Genomic DNA, 24,405 nt, shown 5'->3' on the forward strand with positions numbered 1-24,405 from the left:
TGTTGCCTAAGGGCACCTCTATGGCAGCTGAACAAATAATAACGAGCTGGAAGAATTGTTATAAGAAGAATTTTTAAGGTAGGTAGTGATCTGACCTGGGGAGGACTGGAGAATGTCTCTTAGGTTTGTACAATATCTCTTTTAGGATATTCACAGTTGAATAAGTAAGCTATATTATACGGGGCAAACATGATTCGAAGCTTATCCTTCATTTCATTTTTACTGCTGCTACTATTTTGTTCTTACCCATCATATTGGTGTATTTCAGCACAGTGAGCTATGAAAGGCTACTCAACGTGTTTGGGTAAATATGATTGACATATAGAAAATCAAGGTGGAAATTTATGTTTGGATGAGATCTCAGAATTGTCAGGCGGTACAATGGTTATTTGTCTCATATAGCCTTTTCTTTTCAGCTCTAGAGATTTATTAGTCTGTTTTCTCAGCAGTAATAATTTACAATAGCTTACTCACACAAATATGTATTTGGTATTGCATGGTCCAGCGTGGTTTATAAAATGAACAGATATGCATATTAGCACTGTCTCCAGATTCCTTCAGTTTGTAAAGCATAGAGTAGTGTATTTGCATTTAATTGTCAGATGAATATAAAATGCTGCACCTGGTCACCCAATTGTCTGCGGTGTGCATGAGAATACCAGATAGCTAGGTTATAGTATAGTGTGCTAAATGTGATCTGTACACAAGCCTAGTGTACGTGGGGCAGTCCTTGAAGTCAGTTTGGGAACTTCAGGAGGTTCAAAATGTTACAGTGAATGTACAGACTGAAATATACTGTACCAAGGGCATTGATCCAATTAGGTGTATTGGTTGCCAGTTCGTTTCTAGGCTCAATTCAAGGTTCTTGTATCTTTTGAAGCCCTAAACAACTTGAATCTAAAGAACCTAAAGGATTTCCCTTGGCCTATCAGCCTGCCCTAGTTTTGACATCTAGAGATATTCTTTCCTGCAGAAACTATCTAAAGAAAGATTGGTTAGGACCTGTTGGAGGCCCTTGAGGAATTCCCTCCTTCTGGAAACAAGAGTGGTGCCATCCCTGCACACCTTGTGGATCAAGTTGAAATTATTTCTATTCCAGAAGGCCTTTGAGCTAAACTAAACAGGGAGATAATGCCTGTTGGTATTACTGTAGCTGATATTTTTTAGATTTTTATTTACATTAGTGTGAGGTAATGCCCGCCCACCCCCCTTCACCTGGCTGGGATCAGACATGGAGCAGGAGGCAATGCCTGTCCCCCTTCACCCTGCTGGGATCAGTCATGGAAGAGGAGGCGCCTGCTTCCCCACCTTCCCTTTTCTAGAGCCCGCTGTATTTTTTCCTGTAATGAGCTTTGCCACTAGTATTAAAATAAAGAAGTAAAACACTTTAGCATACAATACAATGTTGGATCTACCAATCTGTTAGCTAACGAATGTGTGTAGGTCACAGGCACCAGCATAAATGGCCGAACTACTAATAGATGTTGTTAAATGTTTTTACATGCATGTTAAATAGAATGCCTAGGACGCTATACTTTGTATAGTCCGCCTTGATTCAAATTTACCTATGTAGCTATATAAGGGATTATACAAATACTTGTAAGGTCCTCATTTGAAGTACTGATTGAAAACCAAATAACTCTCAGCCAGGGATTGATTTTTTTTTTAATTCAAGCAGTTTAACAGTTTGGCCAATCTGCTGTAAATTGGCTTTTGAAACTGCTATCCAAAATTGGAAACTTCCTGATGTCCTTGGAACAATTTCACTAATTCGCATCTGCTGTTCTTCAGTAGAAGTTTCCAGGAAAATACTGGATTCACGTTCTTAAAAATGGGCACAATGCATCAGTTTTCTGTTTTGATTTCCTCTTTTAGATACATACATTTACAAAAATTATTATATGGTTACATAAAATGGAATTCATCAAAGTGTGCTCTGAAACTTTCTACTGAAGAGAGCCTTTTATGATATATCACTTAGAGCAGAGACACTAACACACATCTGACAGTGTAGCCTCTATATAACAGTAGTGCAGGTCGTTGTCCTTTTGATATAAACTTTTTATTTGGAGAGCCATTTTTCCTTGAATTTGGTGCAAGGACTTTTTATTAGCCCAAATGAATTATTAATAAAATTGTAATATTATAATCCGGAGGAGTTAGCTGTGTTAGTCTGTAGTTGCAAAATAGTAAAAAGTCCAGTAGCACCTTTAAGACTCACCAACTTTATTGAGGCATAAGCTTTCGATGAAGAGAGCTGTGGTTCTCAAAAGCTTATGCCTCAATAAAGTTGGTGAGTCTTAAAGGTGCTACTGGACTTTTTTTCTATTTTTAATATTATAATGTCATTGAAAAATATATTTCTGAATCCAGTTGCAAAGAAACGCAGTGAGTTCTTTGGTATCTTTGGTATACAATTTGTGGAATATTTTCATTATTTTCCATCCATGAGGCACCTGAAAGATTGATTCTGAAGGTTTTGCTGAGGCAGTAAAAGTAGCAGTGCATTTGCCTTCTATGGCTAAAGTTGCATCCTATGCTTATATAGGCTGGTCACACCTGCCGTTTTAAGCAGTCTAACAAAATTTAGGTGTGATGATAATGGTCATATGAAGCAGCTTTTTCTATTAATACATCTAGCTCAGAGTTCTTAACTCTGTGATTCTACAAGTCCTTAGGCAAAAGTTTTTCCCATTACTTTAACCTGATGTACCTTAAGTAAAAAGTGCTAGAGAATGAACTTGGAACTTTAAAAAATGTGTTCTGCCCTCGAGCTTCACTCCTTCTTATATTGCCTTCAGTACCAGCTTCCCTAATGGCCATCCAGTGGAGTGTAAGGTAGCCAAATTGTCCATGTCCCCCTCCAGTGCAAACTATCTCATATTGGAACAGAGGTAAGATTCCACTGATGCAGGTGTCAATAGCAGAGCACCAGAACTGGGGTAACAGTTGAAACATCACGCAGCTAGTGGGAAGTCTTTTAACATCCTATGAGCTATTTCAGTCAGAATAGGCTCCCAGAACAGTTTAAAATAAAAATAAATTTAAACAATTTACAATTAAGTTCACAAAATCATGGTGATACATACATGTGTACACAGAGATGTGTGTGTGAAATTCAATGCCTTTCTTCTGTTATGAACTTGTACCATTGCTGCTGTTTTTTTCAGTGAGACCATGGCAATGCTCCCACTTCTGGAAAGGTTGATCTTCCAGTGGGTAGGGTAGATGTTGACGACAGTATGACCATATTTTACTTGACAATTATAAAGGCACTGAGGAGAAGGTTCAATTTTTCTTCCCAGTGTTCTAGATTGTGTGGCTGAAGGTTTTTTTTCTCTTTCTTGTAGGATAAGGTTAGGAGAAACAAGTGGGGACCCACAGGGATTTGCAGGAGGCATCTCATTTTCCTTTCCCCCACTATGCCCTCTTTCTTTTCTCTGCCCCCATAGCCTCTCCCCCTTTTTGTGCTTCCTTCTGTCCTTCCCACCAACCTTTGCTTGCTCCCCTGTCTTCACCCTTTCCCACCCCTGGCATATTCTCCCCTATATCCCAGTTGCATGGTGGAGAGCCTGCAAAGACTTGCAGGAGGTCCTTAACTTTCCCCTATGCCCCCTTCACTATGCTGTTTCCTTTTTCCCTCCTCCTGGCAGCCTCCATATGCTCACCTTTCTCTACATCGTCCTCTCCTTCATACTCACCAAACAACTTACCTTGTATTTGCCACCCATCTTCACCTCTATATCTCAGTTTCCTTCATTTGAATATTGCCTTTTTCCACAATGGGGACCCAAACCAGTTTACATTATTTTCCTTGCCTCCATATTAGCCTCACAACAGTCCTGAAAGGTATGTTAGGCACAAAGTCACCCAGTGAGCTTCCACAGCAGTGATGATTCAAACCTGGGTCTCCCAGATCCTACTCTGAAACTCTAACCACTACACTATACTGGCTTTTGTGGATGGACGGCTGTTGAACAGTAGCAAGCAGCCAGTCCTAAGTATAGATGGGCAGGGAATTGAAAATAAACAAACCTGAGTTTCGTGGTTCATAGCGTTCCACAAACCACAAACTTTCACGAAATTGTCCCATTTCACAAAATGATTAGTTAGGTTCATGATTCCTCAGATCCTGGGGCCCTACAATGGCCCCCTTCATACCCAGAGATGCCAAATTCGCAGGAAGACTTCAGCAGGCTCTCTTCCAGCCACCCTCCAAGTTTGGTAAAGATTGCAGTACGTTGACCGGGAGACTGCCTCCCTTCATTCCCTCCTGGGTGCCACGGGGTAGGGGGTGGTCTCTGTCAAGCTAGACCCCAGAGCCAGACAATGCTCTGAGACTGGAGTGGGGTGGAGGAAAAGAGGTACCCTCACCCAACAACCTTCCCAGCAAGGACAAGAGCAGAAAATAAGAGGCTTTTCAGTCTCTTTTGAAGCAGAAACAAATCCAGCCCAAAGCTCCCAAATCACTTCAAATCCCAGCAACAGCTCCTCCCTCTCCCTCTGTCTACTGGAACTGAAAGCAAGAGACACAGAGCTGTGCTTTATGTAAGAAACTCACATAGAGCAGAACAGGAGCTCTCTGGTTGGCAGACAGACCTGCCTAACAGGGTTTGGAGGGATGAAATTGGTGTTCCCATGTCTACAGTAGGCCCATCTCCCCCCTGCTTGTTGCTCTCATAGAACAGAATGGGAGCTCAGATTGGCAGGGAGAGCTGCCTATCAAGGTTATGTGGGTTAAGATTGGGGTTTCCATGGCAACAAAAGGTCTGCAGGCATTCCGGGCCTATGTTGCCTAGGGAATCAATGGATCGGTGCCAGCCTGTCTGGCATCACGAAGCATTCACAAATCGAATGAATCGGCCCCAAAAGTCATGGATTTTGTGAAAAACGTGACCCCACAAAACATGTTTTCGCGATACATGAATCAGCCCAATTTGTCACGAAATTTGATTCATATTTTGATTCATGCCCATGTCTAGTCCTGAGTGAGTCATGCAAGTCATGTAGTATCAAGTTGCCCAGTGATTACTTCTGGGCCTGGCCCCAATGAGTTCATTCTCAAATGCCAAAACAGCCTTTGAAAGGGCCTTGCCCTGTTACTCTGCCTTTTCCTGACGGAAACCGAGTCTGGAATACTGGCTGAACTATTATGGTTACCCAGCAACAGCCATTATGAGCATCTGATTAAAGCTATAGGCTCTCCTTTTATAATTTTGGGTATCTTTTTTACCCCCAATGTATTTTTTTAGGTTTCATATTTTTCTGCAAACCTGCGGCATTTTTCAGGTTTGTGGGAAGATCTGCCTTGTCCATTCATGGTTCCAGTCTCCAGATTTAAGTATCCTAAGGTCAGAGCCATTTAGCTGTTAGCATATAAGATACTGTCATTCATGAGTGGAGCTGCAGAGCAGAACTGACATCACTAGATGTTGATGTTTCCCAGGAGAAAACGTCTCTCAGCTGATAACCATACAACCTAGGCTTTGCTTGCCAGTTGCAGAGGCACTGAGGATGTTGGCAATGATTTCTCTTTCTCCTCAGAGAGTGTTCTGGCTGATGTTGCTTCCTTTTTCGCAGGACTTATTGCAAGGCTAGGTTAAATAGCATCCCCGCCAGCTGTTGCAGAGAAGAGTTTTGCAGTGCTGGATGCTTACCTTCCCTAGGGTACTTAACTGAATCTTATGTGTTCGTTTGACATCATTCCTGGTAATGAGTGGGCATTTTCCTGGGAATCAGTGTTGTAAGGAATACAAAGAAGAGATCCATGTGAACAGGTTTGCGACAGTGTTATGTCTTTTGCTAGACTAAAAGAATGTTTAAAGCAATAAAGCATATTGTAGTGGTAATTAAATTAAGCTGTTCCATTGCTTCAGTTAAGTCCACTATTGTCCCTGTCCTCTGTCTTTAACTGTTCTGAAAACATCTTCAGGATTGAAACCTGCAATGTAGGGAGGATTTGGGGTTCAGGTTCAATTTCACATAAAATGATATTGTTATATTCGTTTCCGATGTTTTTTTTCATAATGGAGTTCATGGTGACATACTGAGGCTTATCAAACAGTTTTATGATTAACATATAATTGTTAATTAGGTATACTTTTAAATTTCCAATTTCTACTATATGTTTTATGCCAGTTGAAGCTGAAAACTTATTTAACACCCATTCCTTTCCATTTTTCCCCTTTCAGCTTCCAGCAGACCTTACCAAAATGCACCTCACAGATGGTCAACATCCACAGGTCACACATGTACCTTCAAGCCAGTCTGGTTGCAGCATTGCCAGTGATTCTGGGAGCAGCAGTTTATCTGACATCTACCAGGTAGTTTCTCATTAAAATGTCTGTGGTTCATAGTCAATGGGTAACTTTTACATTTATAAAATCACAATGCTTGGTTTTTGTTTCTAGGCCTGCTGTCAGTCACTAGTGTTGCTGGAAGACCAGGAAAAAAATATAAATGTGTGGAGAGGAAGGATATTCCTTGTCCTCCCTATCAAACCAACAGCAAGAGTTCTATCATGTTATTAGTCTGAGTAATGTGAGATAAGGAGAGAACACGAAGGGGAAGTCTTGAAGCAGGGCTACCTATGCTTGTTTTGTTGACTGGTGACCATTAGGGATGAAAGGGGTATAATCAACAGAAGCTGACGGTATTGGACAAAAAACTGGAGAGTGGCCTGTGACACTGAGTGGTGACTAAGATAGCACCCATCTTTATTGGTGGGAATCTGTTGGAGACAGTGGGGATAGAAGTTGGTATTATCTCTACCTTGTAGACGCATTGCTAGTGAATGACTAGAGTGTGGCTTATTTGAACTATTTGTGAACATTCATAAGGAGTGGTAACCACTAGCATGCATTCATGTCCTATATGAATCACTTGCATCTCAGCTGCTTTCAACAAACATGTGATCGGCTCCAGTATTTTCCTCAAAGTATTCTTCCAATACTGATATAGCTTACTGATTCGTTGTAATGTGATGACTGATGAAAAATGAAAAAATAAATGAATGAATGATTGTATTAAGGAAGCCAAAAATGTCTTTATAAAAAGAAGTTTATTATAGAAAAAAAGGGGGAAATCATGGGTTGATTCCTAAGGAGTAGAAAAGGGGACAAAATATAAAGGCAATAAAATTTGTCTAACTTAGCTAAGGACACTATACCTAAAAGTGTAGCAGATTCTTCAGAGCATATACAAAGTTCCTTACAATGCCAAGATAGTAGCCCACTGTTCTTAGGATCTCCTAAAGTCATGCTGATCCAAAGTGGGGACCAAGAAAAGTCCAGAGCTCCCAGATATTTATGGGCAGTGGAATCTGACCCAAGTCAGTCTCCCCTGTGAGATTTATTAGCAGATCAAACCAATCTCAAGTAAATCTATATCTCTGACCAATCAGGGAATTATTACAGGATAATCCTGCCATATTAATGGCTCTGCACTTCCATGACAGAAAGGGAATCTGGCCCCAAACAGTTGTCCTTTGTCAAAAAAGGATTAAGCTGGCCAATGTGGAATGGAGGATAAAGTTTTATTCTCGTGTAAGCCCAGGGGATCTGAGAGCCCAGGTGGTTCTCTAGCGCCATGTTGAATCTCGGTGTTCTGTCACAACCTGGTATATCAAAACTAATTTACACAGGCGTAATTCAGTACTACATGTTTATAGATGCTCACACGACCCTCAACTTTCGAACCGATCAGATACCTGGGGTACAGACACCTGTTGTTTAATTATCTTATTCCTGTGATGAGTAGGAAATGGGTAACTTGCTCGAGCTGGCAAGTGAGGAATTGCCATCTCTTATATATGTATCCTTTGGATGGGCTTTTTTTTCCTCCAAGGATAAAACTTGGAAGAACATGTCTAAGATTGAATTGTCGAAGGCTTTCACGGCCGGAGAACGATGGTTGTTGTGGGTTTTCCAGGCTGTATTGCCGTGGTCTTGGCATTGTAGTTCCTGACGTTTCGCCAGCAGCTGTGGCTGGCATCTTCAGAGGTGTAGCACCGAAAGACAGAGATCTCTCAGTGTCTTTCGGTGCTACACCTCTGAAGATGCCAGCCACAGCTGCTGGCGAAACGTCAGGAACTACAATGCCAAGACCACGGCAATACAGCCCGGAAAACCCACAACAGCCATCTAAGATTCAAGTTGTATACATTGCAACTTAACCCACAAATGACACTAGACATACTTTTACAGAAATATACATATGCAGATATACATAGATTATGATATTTACTATATATGAGTTTTTTTGTAAATTACTTATGGGTTATCACGGAATCAGTTTGCCCCCAAACCAGCTCAACTTTAAGTACTTTTAAGCGCTACTGCTTCTAGTAAAAGTTTTTGCATGCATCTCTCATGGAAGTCGTTTGGTCTTAACTTTAAGTTATGATACTAATGTTTGTAGATATTTATATACCTAATTCTCAGTCTGGCTCCATCTGTAGATGCTTAAATCCAGATTTTGGAGTCATGGATCTTTCTAGAAACCTGAAAAAGCCCCAGGTTTTCAGAAAAATCTGAAATCAATACACTGTAATTAGCTTGTTTTAATGATCTTGTTTTGCTGCTAATGTTTGTTTGTTAGTTTAGGCTTAAACTACATCAAATAGGTTTGCAGAGAGGCAGCATATAAATTTTCTAAATAAATAAGTTTGCATGTAATTCTATCAAAAGCAGTGGGATTAAGTGGATTGAAGTAGATGTTACATGTGTACCAAAACGAGTAAGGTTGCTTTTATTAGGACATAAATACGGGAAAGTAGGAGAGGGATTCTTAGTGCACAATGCTGAGCTAGAGGCATGATTCTCACTTAAAGTGCAAGTAATCCTGGGTCAGTCCCCATACGGGAAGACACAGGAAAACCAAGGCTTTGGTCTCTGTGCATCTTCTCTGGGCCTTTTGGAGAATCTGGTCAAAGAGGATCCAGGACGGAGATGGACCATTGCTCTGATCCAGGAGCATTCTTATGTTCCCTTTCCTACCTATTGCTTTTTCCCTGCAACTTTTCCCCAGGTACTTCTTCCACATGTTTACAGGTCATTGGAATCTTGAGGAGGGGAAACTAGCAGGGGCCATTTGCAGTGCAAAATGCACCTCCAATCCCCATGGTTTCTTTGCTGCAAATGATCCCATCTTGAAGTTTGATTACATGCATTTGCACATATCCTTTCATTCTACCTTCTTCTGAGTCCAAATATGTTTAGTATGTTTACAAGTCAAGGACATGGGAAAATTGGGGAAAGGGATGAACAAAAGTATCCTACAGGATACTGTAAGCTCCCAAGAATTGAAAAGGCCAATTTCCTGTTCTCCTTCTTGTTTTACTGAGTGTACCAAAAATCCTGCCTTGTCTATAGATAATTCTGTTTCACTGCCCTACCGATTAAACTTTGCTATTGGAGACAACCATGTGAGTGACCTGTGAGGAATCACAGGGAGAAGATAAATGATTTAGAAATTTCTCTCCTGCATACACACAAATCTTCTCCTTGAGATTTTACAAGTTCTCTGATGTTTCCTCTTTATTTCCGGAGTTTTTCTTCTGAACTTTTCCAACCACATAATTGTTATCCTGAAATTAAATTTAGTATTTGAGCGTGAGTCACAAGGTTCCTTCTGTATAATCTTGATTCCGTACAAAATGAATGACCCTTACATCTACCCAAATCTTGTAGGTTATTTTCACCATTGATCCATTGTGCGTATGTTACGTGCTGTCAAGTTGCTTCCAACTTATGGCAATCCTATAAATGAATGACCTTCAAAATGTCCTATCATTGACAGTCTTGCTCAGGTTTGCAAACTGAAAGCCGTGGTCTCCTTTACTGAGTCAATCTATCTCTGGTGGAGTTTTCTTCTTTTCCCTATTACCTTCAACTTATCCTACCATTATTGTCTTCTTCAGTGATCCATTATAGGTAAATATTGCTTAACCCAAGCATATGTTAGTTAGATGACAATGGACAACCTCATAGTTGATGTGCATTTAATTATTTTGGCATCTGCTGCTATTGTGTTTAGGAGGTATGCTTTAAATGCATTACTTTGTGACAGAATAATATTTGAAGATTACAGGTAAGAAGTGATATACAATTTTAAGGCATTTCAAAATATTTAGAATGGTTACTCTGCTATGAATATACAGTAAATACCTTTTTATTTTGTAAAAAAAAAAGTAACATTAATCAAGAGACTTATTCCATCCAGTGAGCTGCAAAAACAGTAAATAGAATTTCACTTGTAATTAAACACTTCATCTTCGAATGCAAGTCGCAACCAACACCATCATACTCAAGATGCATGTACTTGTCTTCTGTAGCATAATGGTGCAAACTAGAGATGGGCTTGGACTGTAAGACGAACTAAAGTTTGTCACGAACTGGGCTGGTTCATGGAAGCCCATTTTCCACAAACTGGTCTGCCAGTTTGGTTCGTGTTAAACCCCAGTAACCCTTTCAGTGCCATGTTAAGCAGCAGGAAAAGGGGCATTCCACCCCCGGATCAGCTGCTTGTCAGGGATCTCCCCTCCAAGCAGCTGATCCAAGCCTGCGGGGGTGAAATGACCCTTTCCCTGCCTCTTTGCAGCAGCACAGAAAAGGGCATTTCCACCCCCCGGATAGCTGCTTTTTGGGGATCTCCCCACCAAGCCAGTGGGGGTGAAATGCCCCTTTCCGTGCCACTTCACGGCAGCACAGAAAGGAGCATTTAAACCTCACAAACCTCAAACTGGCTCGTAAACTTGGGCAAATTCATGAAGTATGGTTCATGAAATGGGATGAACCATGAACTGCACGGTTCGCTTTTTTCCTGGTTCGTGCCCACCTCTAGTGCAAGAATATAATTCATGTCATCCTGTTGTGGAGTTAGGAGATGTCCATTGGCTAGCACAGCACTATAAAATTCCTCTAAGTGCAACTATATTTCTTTATAAGCAGTCTCAGAACTTCAGATTGCCTTCATCTTCTGCTGATAACTTACTCCATAAAATTCTATATCTTGAAGAACCGAACCATCTTCTGTCAAATATTTTGATCATATTTTTCAATATATTTATTCTTTTCAGCTAAAGGTTTCCTCGGACAATTATGATTTGTCCATGTATTTGTGTGTACAGTTAACACTAGGATTGCATTGGATGTTAGTGAAATCCTAAATGCCACAATTTTGTTAGTAAATATGATCAATGTTGTATATGTATAATCATCCAATAATAGTAACAAATTGACATTTCAAGTTGTTGAAAACATGATTACCTACTTGACTTGTATTTGGGTGATTTAAAATGCGTTTCTGTGGTGAATCAGTGTGTTTGTAGAGATTAGATTTTTTTATTGCATTCCATTGGCTAAAAATGTTAATAGTCATGTAATTGGATCACTTTGTATTGCTGTTTGGTACAAATACTGCTTTCCAAATTTGGTTGCTCTCAGAGTCCATTTCTAACGAACCGCCATGAACTTTAGGCTGGTTTGTTTGGTTCATTTTTTGGTTCGCTACTGCAGACAGCCTGGTGCCAATCAGTTTCCTATGCAACGGGGATGGACTTCCTGCAGACCTTCTGCTGACCTGGAAGTGGCCTTCTGCTGGCCCGGAAGTGACAGTTTGCTGACCTGGATGTGACATTTTCACGAACCAAAAAAAACGGTTTGCAAAATTTGGGGAGATATTTGAAATCTACTGGAGGGTTTTTATAAACCCTCATTTTCTCTTCTTATCTCATTTTTAGAAGCTTCTACTACTCTGCTATCAGAAAAGAGCAAGAATCCAATAGTACCTTTAAGACGAACAAAATTTGTGGTAGGGTATGAGCTTTGATGAGTCACAACTCACTTCTTCAGATACAGCTAGAATGTGAATCCATCTGTCATGCCTGTGCCTGGGCTTAGCTGCACCTGTTGGCCTAATGACTGTTGAGTGTTCTTGGGCGTCGTTTCCACCCTGCCCTGTCTGGGCCATTGCTGTACTGGGCGCCCTAGCACTGCACATGGGCTGCCTGTAAGTGGCCTTGCCCCACCCCGGTTGGGATGCAGCTGCTTGGGATGCCTTAGCACCTGTCAAGGGCTTCTGTGAGGCCTCCTGTAGGCTTGATGCAGGCTTCTGGACAATGGCCGGAGCGGGGGGGTATACCTCACCCTCTCATCCGCTCCTCTGCCTTGCCTGCCTACTGCCTCCTCTGCAACCCTTCCATGCTGAATATCTGCCTCCTCCTCTCACTCACATGCTTATACCGACTCTCTCTCCCTCCTTCCCTTTTTCTTTACTCCTAACTCTCCACCCTTGCTTGTCTGTGTGCTTCCCTTATATCACTTCACCATTTCCCAGCTCCACCTCCTTGTCACGCCCCCAACAATCTAGCCATGGCCCTGGCTCCCCTAGGCAGCCACACCTGGGGTTGCTTTGCTGGCTGCCCTGGGCAGCCACACCTGTGTTTGCTTTGCTGGCTGCCCTAGGCAGCTCCACCTGGGGTTGCTTTGCTCCCAGCCTCTCCTGGTCCTCTCTACCCCCCTCTAGGCTGCCTGCAGCTAAGGGTGTGGCCCGGTGCTGCCTTTCCTTTATTGACAGTGGGTTTGCTGGCTGGCTGTCCCTGTGCCCTCTTCTCCTGGTTGTCCTCCTTCTCCTCGCCTGGGCTCCTAGCCTTCCCCTGAAGGATGGGGCTTGCCGGCCTCCAACTGCCCCATTTGGCTCGCTGTGACTTGGGTGTCTCTTTCCCTCCCCCGGTTGCTGGGATGGGCAGGGCCCTGCTGTCTGTCTGGGCAGCTGAGTAGCTGTCTCCCGTCCCCTCCTGGTAAGCCTGAGGGCTGAGCCTTGGACCCTGGACACCATCTGCCCTTATATCTTGGAGAGTGACATGATTACAGAAGCTAAATGATAATCGCTGGTGAATGACAATGGCAGGCATGATTGAATAGGGTGGGGTATGCAGAGGGGTGGTGTGTGTGGAGAAATCAGCACTGGTAATGACACAGGAAGCCTATACCTTCCTGTCAAGACAATGTATCTGCCTGGACTGAATCAAGATAGAGATTTCCTGTCTCATTAACAATGCTGATTTCTCCACACCCACTGCTCTTCTGCATACCCACCCTATTCAGTTACAGCTGCCATTGTCATTCACCAGCTATTATCATTTGGCTTCTGTAATCACTCCACTCTCCAAGATATAAGGACTGATGGATTCATATATTCTAGCTATATCTGAAGCTGTGACTTATGAAAGCTCATATCCTACCACAAATTTTGTTATTCTTATAGGAGCTACTGGACTCTTGCTCTTTTCTACTGCTACAAACAGGCTAATAAGGCTACCCAACATGATCTACTCTGCTGTCAGTTTTCTGAATCTAGTTTAATTATAAATTGGAACAGATGGCCCTAGATATAACTTTCTAGATCTCATGCTGCCCGTATTTTTAGATAACTTAACATTATCTGAATTATACACTTCAAAGACTTAGAAGGGTATCACTCACCTTATGATTAGGTGAGAATAGGTAATGCTGTGTCAGACCATTTTGTATACTCATGTGTTACATTTGGCTTCTGGAAGTATTATTTTTAAATGGAACATTCTTTATTGAACTACTGAGACTTGGTTAAAGAACACAGTAGGCACCTTTCATACTGATTATGGCTTGCCTGTCTACAGTCAACTTGAGTGCTGACACAAGTCTTTTGGGGTGGACTTTGGGGGCCATGAATCTTGTGGTACTTGATCTCACCCCAGGGACCCAGAGCATGCTGGAAGAATTTGAGGATAGGCAGCAGCAGGCCTTTGAGAAGGAGGCAGGAGGAGAGGATGGAGGTAGCAGAAGATGAAGAGATGGAGGAAGTACCCCCTAAGGCTGCCGTCTCAGCCCCTTTTCCCTTGACCATAATTTCTGCTGCCCTAAGTGCCTTACAGGAAGCAGCTCCTGCTATGCTTGCAGCTGCAGGGCAGCATGGGTCCCTCTACACCTCCACTGTCTTGGATCACTTTCAGAAGATAAGAGACCCCCACTATGCACAGTGCCAGTTATGTAGGACCTGGATCAGTCATCTGACTCATCTCTTGACTACCAGACTCAGGAACCACTTGAAGAAGCACCACCAGGTTGCTTATGTTTTGGAGAGAAAGAGACCAGTGCTGAATAGCTGCCAGCCAGCCAGGAGAGGAATTGTCCCACAAACACCTCTGATGCTCTCCTCCACAGGTCTCCTGTAGGGAAGGGATGCCACACATCTCTGACAGAGATGTTTTATGGGAGTGGCATGGGTGTGCCAAAGGGGGGATCCAGAGGGCAGGGAAGAAGGTCACTTGCCTCATCAGTGAGATGATCGCTCTAGACAGATGTCCCTTTTCCATAATCAAGAATGTAGGCTTCTGCAGGCTGCTCCAAGATGCTTATACTTGGCACACGCCCAGTGTTTGCACCACACTGAGCAGGACCGTAGTGCCAAGGAGTATATGAAAGCACAGCTGTCCCACGCTGCTGGGAGAAGTGTGCACTTCACCTCAGACCTGTCTTCAGTCACAGCATGCATTCCTCTCACTGGCTGCAACTTGGAGATGAGACAACTAGTGTTAAGCAGAGTCAAATGGGGGGCCACCAAGCTGGCTACTGCCAGGCTTTGCTCCCTATCTCATCCTGCCTGACAAGATGCTCATGGCGAACAATATCTCTGCTGCCATCAAGAGGCAATTAGAGGAGTGGGTAGGCAGGGATGTCACCTTGGGATATATGGTGAGCAATGGTGGAAAAAACATCCTGCTAGTGGCAGTGAAATTGGGCCTCTGTTATATTTACTGCATAGCCCACAAACTTCACCTTGTGGTGAGGGACACATCCCAGACTGGATGCTGCAACTTGTGAGTTTCAGTGTCTTATCATGAGATGTTGCCGTATCACGGTCACTTCTTGCGCGGTGCGAAGGCTACCCGTCAGCTGTGCCAGAAGCAGGTCCCGACAGGCGTGCCGGAGCATTGCCTGATTAGCAATGTAAGCACTGACTGGAATGCCAGCCGTGCTATACTTGAACGTTTGGAGAAGCAGCAGGCTGGCCTTGCCTTGGCAGAATTCTGCGCAAAAAAAAGAAAAAGGAAAGCAGCATAAAAATGTTATCTTGCCACTGGAACAGGAAAAGAGATGTTAGGGAAAGTAGAGAATTGCTACCCAGTATACGCCAATGTTAAATTAAAACAAACAGAAGCAAACTCACAGAAGCACAAAAAATGAAGCGAGTGAAGCATGTTGTGTTAACTAAACTTTCTGCTTTGCAAAGGTGGGAGGGAATAGGAGGGCCAGTGATGAAAGGCAGCTTCTGCAGCTCTGGCTCTGGCCTCCTCTGAACCAGTGAGTGACAGTGTAGGTTGCAGAAGATTACCCAAAATTACCCCTCCCTCACACTTTCTGATGCTTCCTTGAGAGAGTGATCTTATACTAAGTTACTGCTGTGTGTGTTGTGTTTGCTTGCCATTGCCAGTGCTTGTGCCTGGTTGGTGGTTCCGCTGGATAGCTGATGTTGGTACTTGGTTCTGTTCTGTGGTTTTACCACATTGGCCCTGTGTTCTGCCTGGCTTCTGTGAGTGACACTGGTTCAGTTGAGCTTGCATCAGTGTCCCTTGTTTCACTTTGGTTCTGCTGAGATTCTTTAGTTTGACATTGGTTCTGCTGGAATTCTCTCATTTGGCATTGGTTCTGTTGTGCTTTCTTAGTTTAGCTTGAATTGGGATTGGCCTTTGGCCAGTGATTGCCCCTCTGTGTTTGGTTAAGGATTTTTTTGCCTAAAAGCCAGCTTGGAATCTCCCCCCACAGGGAACAATGGAGCTTGTTCAGGCACCCATAGAATTGGACTCCTGGCTCCAGTCTTCTTGAAACTTGGAAGAGTGGGTCTATAGTAGACTAGAAGGACTAGGTTTCCTGCAATATTGATGGAATTTGCTTTAAAAATGCCAGACCCCAGGACAGGTTCCCCCATAGGGAATAATGGAGCTGAGTGTATCCCCAAATAAAACTTAGATTCAAATACTAAATTAATAGTTTTGGATCTAATATCCAGAATAGCAAATGTATATGGTATTCTGAATACCCAGATCTGAACATTATCAGCTTTTTAAAAAAGTGCACAAACTTAGCTGCAGTGCATGTGTTTAGAACACCTTCCTCAATGAGGTACCTTTGACAGCATCATTTATTTCCTTTAGGCATCAAATTGAACTATGTATGTCTTTTGAGCCTTCTCCTGAGTACTTCCAACCTCTGTGATAAGTCATTAGAGCTATTGTTTTATTTGAGTAGAATATATGTTGTAATTTTTTAAAAAATGTTTAATGAAGGGGGGATTGGACAGCCGCCTTGGGCGTTTTTAGTCAAAAGATAGACTAAAAATTTTTTTATTAAATTATTTCCCAGTATGCATGCATAATTTTCAGTAACTATATGAACTATAGAATGAAATCATATGTAGATGTGTAGAGTACTGCTACAAGCAGACTATACAGTGTGATTTTCATTCTTTCCCCTCCCATCCCCCCTTCTTCAAATCTACTTCCATTCCCTGCTTTCTTTTTTATGAAAAACTAATAAAAATTAATTTTCAAATTTCTTTCAGTAACTATAAAGGCTTTATACTTTATTACTTTGTTTGCAGGCTACTGAAAGTGAAATGGGAGATGTAGATTTAACTGGGCTTCCAGAGGCACCAGTAGATTCTGAAGAAGAAGAAGAAGAAGATGAAGACATTGACAGAACTTCAGATCCACTGCTAGGACGAGACGTTGTACGGGAGTGCCTTGAAAAAGAGCCAGCTGATAAAACAGATGATGATATTGGTGAGAAATAAAAATGACCTTTTCTGTTTATGGGTCTGTCTTGAAGTGAATCTGTTAAAGTTAACTATATTATGTCGGTTAATTAATTAGAAAACAACAACCTAAGTAGATATGGAGGCTTTTAAATTCCTCTTTTTCATCTAAAAATAAACTTTGCTGGATTGTGTAAAAGTATGTAAGGTGAGAACACTATCACATATTGTGAATGTAATGAAGATAGAAAAGTAAGACCCCAATAGTCTGCCATGCTCTTAAACAGAACTATGTACATTTCTGACAAGTACCACATGACAGTTGGTTATCTTTTTCCCTCCCCCACATCTTTAAGATAGGAACAGGCAGCTGTTAACACTCTCACTATCCTTAGAATTTAGCATAAACTGAATGGCACAGGTATGGATTGTTGTTAAAAATCAGCATACTTAGCATCATACATGATAGGTTTTTTTCTGTTGCTAACATCCATTTGTTTTTGCTCTCCTAGAACAATTATTGGAATTTATGCATCAGCTTCCAGCGTTTGCAAACATGACTATGTCTGTAAGAAGAGAACTCTGCTCAGTGATGATATTTGAAGTAGTAGAGCAAGCAGGAGCAATCATCCTTGAAGATGGACAAGAAGTAAGTAGCGCATAACACTATATTGTTTTATCATATAAGTAAGTTTTTGTGCTTCTGTTTAATCAGATAGAATAGATCGTTTTATAAGTATACAGAACTCACCCAGCAGAAGTCATTTCATGGTTCTGTCCCAGGTTCTAATCATATCCATTTTCAAAATATTCGGAGTAGAGGTGGGCAGAAACTATGTGGTTCTTGCGTTTTCACGAACTGGTGCAAGTTCAAACCGGTTCGTGGTTCATAATTTGCAGCAGCACGGAAAGGGGCATTTAAACCCACGGATCTGCTGCTTCTCAGGGAGATCCTCAACAAGCAGCTGATCATTTAAACAGCGGGGCTTGGCTGCCCAACAAAGAGTTCCCGGCCAGCCAGCCAAGCCTCACCTGCTTTTTAAATGGCCATTTCCCCGCCGCTCAGAGCAGTGGGGAAATGACCCTTTAAACTGCAGGTGGAGTTTGGCTTGCCGACTGGGAACTCCTGGTTCTTTTTGGTTCCTTTTGATTCTTGTACCGTTTTGTGCCAATCTCTAATTCAAAGATTGCAATACTTGAGAAATGATTTTTATTCAGTTCATTAATTCTGCCAAACATGATGAGGAAGGGAAATTATCACTACACAAACAATGAATCATTTATTTGTTACTCTGAATGTCATACATAGTTATCAATGCAGACTGACTTCTCTTTAGGTAAATGGGAGGCTCATTTGACCTTTAATAAGTTTCTGAAACAATTATACATGTATTTTCTTCTAGCTTGATTCTTGGTATGTAATTTTAAACGGAACAGTGGAAATCAGCCATCCTGATGGGAAAACAGAAAGTCTGTGTATGGGAAATAGTTTTGGGATTACCCCTTCAATGGAAAAGCAATACATGAATGGCGTGGTTAGGACCAAAGTAGATGACTGCCAGGTAAGATGACTTAGCAATATAGTCTGCTATTTTGAAATTTTTCATAAAAGACAGGATTTGTTCCCATTTAAATGCTCACTTTTCAGAAACAGTAAATTCTGTTTAGTTAACTGTAACCTCTTAGAGCTTTTGTGCTGATACTAGCTGTTCAAGAAACAGGAACTGCTGCATTTCTTTTTTAGAAAAAATGTGCGAGCTAAAATGTGCTCAGGACAGTTAAACAGCAAATAGACATTTTTAGTTCCTCAGTTTAACTTGTCTCTGACAAATAACAAGAGAGACTGGGATGAGATACAAATTAAATTATTTCTAATGATATTTTGCTGGCATTGCATTACATCTGCCCCAGCTTAGACAACATGTGGTTTTGTGGTATTGTTGGTATATTATTTCTCTTTTTATATTCTGGGACAGTTTGTCTGTATAGCTCAGCAGGACTATTGGAGAATTCTAAACCATGTTGAAAAAAATACACACAAAGTTGAAGAAGAAGGCGAAATTGTTATGGTGAAGGAGCACAGGGAGCTGGATCGTAGTGGAACCAGAAAGGGACACATAGTTATTAAGGTAATTATATATAAATCTTCGAAAGGGTTTCTCAGTTATTCAGTTGTTGTTCAGTTTTGATAGGACTGGATTGGAAATTATTTACAGTTACTTCGGGGCTTAATTTGGAATAACTCTGTATAGGATTGCTCTGTTAGTTTCTCAGATTCAAATGTCTGTTTTCTGGGAAAGTAATATATCACTGGGAAATTGTGTGGGTTTAAAATGCTGCCAGGTTGCAGCCAACTCATGACAACCCCATAGAGTTTTCAAGGCAAGAGATGATCAGATGTGGTTTACCATTGCCTGCCTCTGTGTAGCAACCCTGTACCTCTGTGTTGGTATCTCATCCAAATACTACCAGAGTCAGCCTTACTAAGCTTCTGATAATCATGCTAGCCCTGCCATCCAGGTTATCGAGAAAGAAGAAGTCATTTAATATTTTAGCGTTCTGAAGTCTTAATCTGCATTATAATACATTACAAGAGAATAAACTGAAACAGTTTTTTTTAAAAAAATATTTTTTGTAATGATGTATTCAAAAAGAGTTCTGAAAATAATGTTTAGTTAAGATTATGTAACTGGATATATTTTTCTCCAAATATATCTGGGTTGATTATATTGCAAACTAAGTATTGTTATGAGGCATGGAATCTTTTGTGATACACTGAAATATGTTTTGTTTATAAGGCAACACCTGAACGGCTCATAATGCATTTAATAGAAGAACACTCTATTGTGGACCCAACATACATAGAAGATTTTCTCCTGACGTACAGAACGTTTCTATCAAGTCCACTAGAAGTTGGAGACAAACTCTTAGAATGGTTTCAAGTAGACAGTCTCAGGGACAAGGTTGGTTTGTAAATTAAAGATTGTCCGTGAGGTCTTACTTATTCTTGTGCACTGAGGATAAATGTTACTGCTGTTTGTGAAGTTAATTAACTTTCCTGATACATACTCAGAACGTGATAAATGGGGATACTGCGTGCCCTAAAGAGCCTAAAGCATCATCTAGAAAAAGATGGTCTGAATGAAGTATGTAAAGCAGGCTGTGCTTATTTTATTCATGGTCTCCATTTTTTATCCATTTCCGTCAAGTCATCTCTTTGGAGTTCACATTGATAAGATCTTTAATACAAGATCTTTCTGTTAATGCTTCATTAGGGTTTGAGTACAGGGGCACCTTAGAGACCAACAAAATTTTCAGAGTATAAGGTTTCAAGAGTCAAAGCTCCCTTCTTCAGATACCTGAAACTGTTAATGCCATTCACTATTTTTTTCAGTTAATAAATAAGAAGAATATGCGAGTGTAAGCTTTGGGTAACTTTTAACTTGTCTTAATAAAATCTAAATGAATCTAAATCCTCCCTTTTTAAGAACTGTGAGTGTGGGGACTATTTTGCAATGAGGAAGTGTAACTACAATTATTAGTACAACTTCAGAAGTTTATACAATACGTAGATACCAGTAACTTTGGAAGTAGGGGAACAACAACAAAAAACATACTGCTCAGAACAAAAAGCAACTTTGCATGCAGATAAGGAAGTAGGAGAAGTTTTACTTGTTCTTTTTAAAAAATATGGACTCTGAGACTGCTTCTACCAGGGAGGCAGAGCATTTATTTTATATCCCAATCGTCTTCCTTGTCAAAAGATGAAGATGGAAGTTTCTTTATTCCTGCTTTTTTAAAAGTGTGAATCTCTTAGAAGCAGCCCTTAATGAAATGACCAATATTTCACAGTGACTGTAACTGAAATATGGATGCGTAAGCACCTGAATGGATCCAGAAGAAAATTGTTTGTGTGGTACATCTACTCTCTACTTAATGAAATCAGGGTGGTTTTCATTAAAAAAAAGATTAGCGCATAGAGCAAAGAAAGTTTGGAGATGTTTAATTAGTTTCAAGTTCTAATGTTCTGTTAAAAATGACATGTGCTTGTTCATAGGTTACCCGAGTCGTACTGTTATGGGTAAACAACCATTTTAATGACTTTGAAGGTGATCCAGCCATGACACGTTTTTTGGAAGAATTTGAAAAAAATCTGGAAAATACAGTAAGTCCCACATTGAACAGTGTTTTTAATAACAACCGTAAATACCAACAGCTATTGTGCGTATATACCACTCTTCTAGACAGATTAGTGCCCTAGAATGGTGAACAAAGTCAGTGTTACTACTATCCCCGCAATACAGCTGGGAAGCTGGGGCTGAGAGGAGTGGCTTACCCAAGGCTACCTGCTGAGCTTATGGCAGCAGTGGGATTCAAACCAACAAAGAGCAGATTTACAGCTCAACCACTTAACCACTATGATACAGCTTGCTGTTACGCTGTATTCTTTATTTCCTCCTTTGACTTAGTATACTAAAAGCACAATTAAAAAAATAATAATTGAGCATTACTTTGTGTATGTCACTCAGAAACTAAGTTTCCCAGAGGTAATGTGGGTAAATCATTTTCTTTACATAGTTTTATTGAAGAACAAGTTTTTGAAGGACCTGAGAATAATTTTGTGAGACTATCATCTTTCCATGGGTTTTCCCTATGATTTACATTCTCATCTAATTTTAGATATGGCAGATATTTATTTGTTTGTCTGTTGACAGAAAATGAAGGGGCACCTTAGGTTACTAAACATTGCCTGTGCTGCCAAGGCAAAATGGAGGCAGATTACACTGCAGAAGCCTTCCAGAGACTCCCCACTTTTCTTCAGCCTGCTTGAAGGAAGCGACAAAGGTTTTGGTATTTTTGTAGAGACAGTGGAATCAGGAAGCAAAGCTGCAGAAGCTGGACTTAAACGTGGTGATCAGGTAAAGTATAACCTCAAGCTATCGAGATAAAGCTATCAAAGTGAAGTAAAAGATAATGAGTTGGACTCAGTCAAAAAGATCCACATGCAGGGGGAGGGGGAGAATTGAATTTCACTGGTCTCCCCCTCTGCAGCAACCCTCTCTCTCCTTTATGTTACTCTTAAGGGTCTCCTATCCCCCAGGAGCATCTTTGGGGGGATCATTTGGGGCTCTAGTGGATGGAAGAAGCCCTTTCATGAATGCAAGTTCTAGATTGGATGCAACCCATTCTACTGGAGAAACTGACTTCAGTCATTTATAATTTATAATAACATTTATATACTACCCTTCTGGACAGATTAGTGCCCACTCAGAGCAGTTAACAAAGTCAGTGTTATTATTATCCCCAAAATACAGTTGAGGAGCTGGTGCTGAGAGGAGCAGCTTATTCAAGACCAACTACTGAGCTTATAGCAGTAGTGGGATTTGAACCAGCAGAGTGCTGATTCACAGCTCAGCCATTTAACCAATATGCTACAGCTGTGCTCTAGCATCACAGCCATATCATACCCCCTCCTTCTCTTGGTATTTATTCCTTCATCTTCTTCCTGATTTGTGGTGAACATTCTTAACAGTAATGTCTCAATAAGGCAAACTAAAGTAATCACTAAATATAGCTTGCTTCTAAACCATAAATCAAAAACAAATTTCAAATTATGGCGTATAATTCTGGTTTGAAGAAGACTGTTAATCCTTGTTTGTCCAGTTCTTCCATTATGACAAACTATAATTGCTATGAACTGTAGACATAGAAGAAATGCATGCATGGAAAGGAGGGTGCATATTTCTCAGGATTTTTATTTGTTTACCTTATTTATAGTTTGTCTTTCTCACTGAGAGTCAAGGTGGATTACACAGTGTAAATGAATACAGTCAGTGGCTGGGACATTCAGTGAGCAATACAGTATGGTTTAGGTTACAGAAATTTGGAAGGAAGCAGAAATCCAATACCAAGCTGAAACAAAACACAAGCAATTCAACACAACATATTAAACAACATAAAAACTACTCAATAAGAGGATACTTGCAGCAATGCACAGTACAAACAGCATAGTCTACAGTCCCTATCCCTTTACCAAACATCTCTCTCAACCATTTCCTTACAGCACAGCCGTATTACCTGCATTAAAAAAGACCCCCTGAATAATTCAGTTTTGTACAGTTTGCAGAAAGCCAGAAGAGTGGGAGCCCTCTTGACCTCATCAGGCAGGCCATTCCATAAGGTGTGAGCCACCATAGAGAATACACATGTACAAGCCGCTGTTGTTTTTTGCCTATTTGCCGGTTGGCACCTACTGAAGGTGCTGCTCAGATGAATGAATGCTGTGGTGATGCATAGGGGGAGAAGTGGTCCTGTAGGTATGAGGAGCCAAGGCCATGAAGGGCTTTGTATGGGATACCTGAAATCTTTAATTGAGCCCAGTAACAGCTTTGGTTGCCAATGGAGTGACTGCAGAATGGGAGTAATGGGAGTAATGTACATGCTCTGTCTAGCTTCTGATAATCAAGGTGCAGCATTCTGCACCAACTGGGATCATCGAATTGATTTTGAGTGGAGACCTCTGTAGAGTTCATTACAGTAGTCTAATCTTAATGTTACCATGACATGGATCCAGGTAGTCAGATTGGCTATGTCAAGGTGGGAGGCATCTTCTGGACTTCTTCTATTGTTTGCCATGATGTCTTAATGGAAGCTATGTTTGAAAACATTTATAAAAAGTAAGGATATTTTAAGATAATTTCTATCAAGAAATGTAGCCCAGAGTGACTGTTGGATCAGATCAGTGGCCATCTAGTCAGCATCCTGTTTCACACAGTAGTCAACTAGAAACCTGGCAAGCGGGGCAGAAAGGCGTCCCCGGGTTGTTGCCCTCCAGCAATTCATATTCAGAAGTACATTGCTTCTGAACATGGAGGTTCCATTTAGTCATCATTGCTAATAGCCAGTAGGATGTCAAAAACTAAAAGAGAGAAATTGCTTTATGATGCTACGTTAATTAAAATATTTTTATAATTCCTAAGGCACAGTTTCAAATGTACTAATGTAATGTTTATCTATTTCTATTTCTTCCAAAGATAATGGAAGTCAATGGGCAAAACTTTGAGAATATTACTTTTGCAAAAGCTATGGAAATACTGAGGAATAATACTCATCTTTCTATAACTGTAAAAACAAATATTTTTGGTAAGTCAAGTTCTGAACTTAATGTTTTCGTTTAGTTGTCAGATGCCATAATACAAGCTGCTTTTGAAACACTCCTTACTATCTAATAAAGTGTGTCATATATGTCATGGGGCTTGCTATTTAATAAACATGTCTAAACCTCTTAGGGTCCACTGAACTGGTTACATAGCGCATTAGATATAGGCAATTCTCTCTATTCATATACCTAACAGTTCTGTGAATTTGATCTACTTTACAGTGGCACACTATATAATGACTAATATAAGGCAATGTAGGAGTTGCACACCATAATGTTGTAGCCCACTTGTAAAATCAATATGGATGTACACAGAACAGTATAACTAATCCTAATGAAACAGGAGTGCCTGATTTGCAGCCCTTTCATTTCACCATGATTGTTGAATAACAGGAGTATTTGTGGGGGATTTTAAATTGCTTTTTAGATCCTTCATAACAACATAGAGGTCA

At 40.9% G+C, this 24,405-nt stretch overlaps 1 protein-coding gene across 1 annotated transcript in view; it reads left to right on the forward strand.

Annotated features, from left to right (window-relative positions):
- Window positions 1-24,405, forward strand: part of RAPGEF6 (Rap guanine nucleotide exchange factor 6) — a 235,473-nt gene that overhangs the window by 144,919 nt on the left and 66,149 nt on the right. Inside the window, exons 7-15 of the mRNA XM_054979018.1 lie at window positions 6,192-6,323; window positions 16,642-16,822; window positions 17,307-17,443; window positions 18,198-18,356; window positions 18,771-18,923; window positions 19,593-19,757; window positions 20,852-20,959; window positions 21,510-21,713; window positions 23,829-23,937. Coding sequence (XP_054834993.1) covers window positions 6,192-6,323; window positions 16,642-16,822; window positions 17,307-17,443; window positions 18,198-18,356; window positions 18,771-18,923; window positions 19,593-19,757; window positions 20,852-20,959; window positions 21,510-21,713; window positions 23,829-23,937 — 1,348 coding nt within the window. The remainder of the gene's footprint in view (window positions 1-6,191; window positions 6,324-16,641; window positions 16,823-17,306; window positions 17,444-18,197; window positions 18,357-18,770; window positions 18,924-19,592; window positions 19,758-20,851; window positions 20,960-21,509; window positions 21,714-23,828; window positions 23,938-24,405) is intronic.

The sequence above is a fragment of the Eublepharis macularius genome, chromosome 4, assembly GCF_028583425.1.
Source record: "Eublepharis macularius isolate TG4126 chromosome 4, MPM_Emac_v1.0, whole genome shotgun sequence".
Taxonomy (NCBI): Eukaryota; Metazoa; Chordata; class Lepidosauria; order Squamata; family Eublepharidae; genus Eublepharis; species Eublepharis macularius.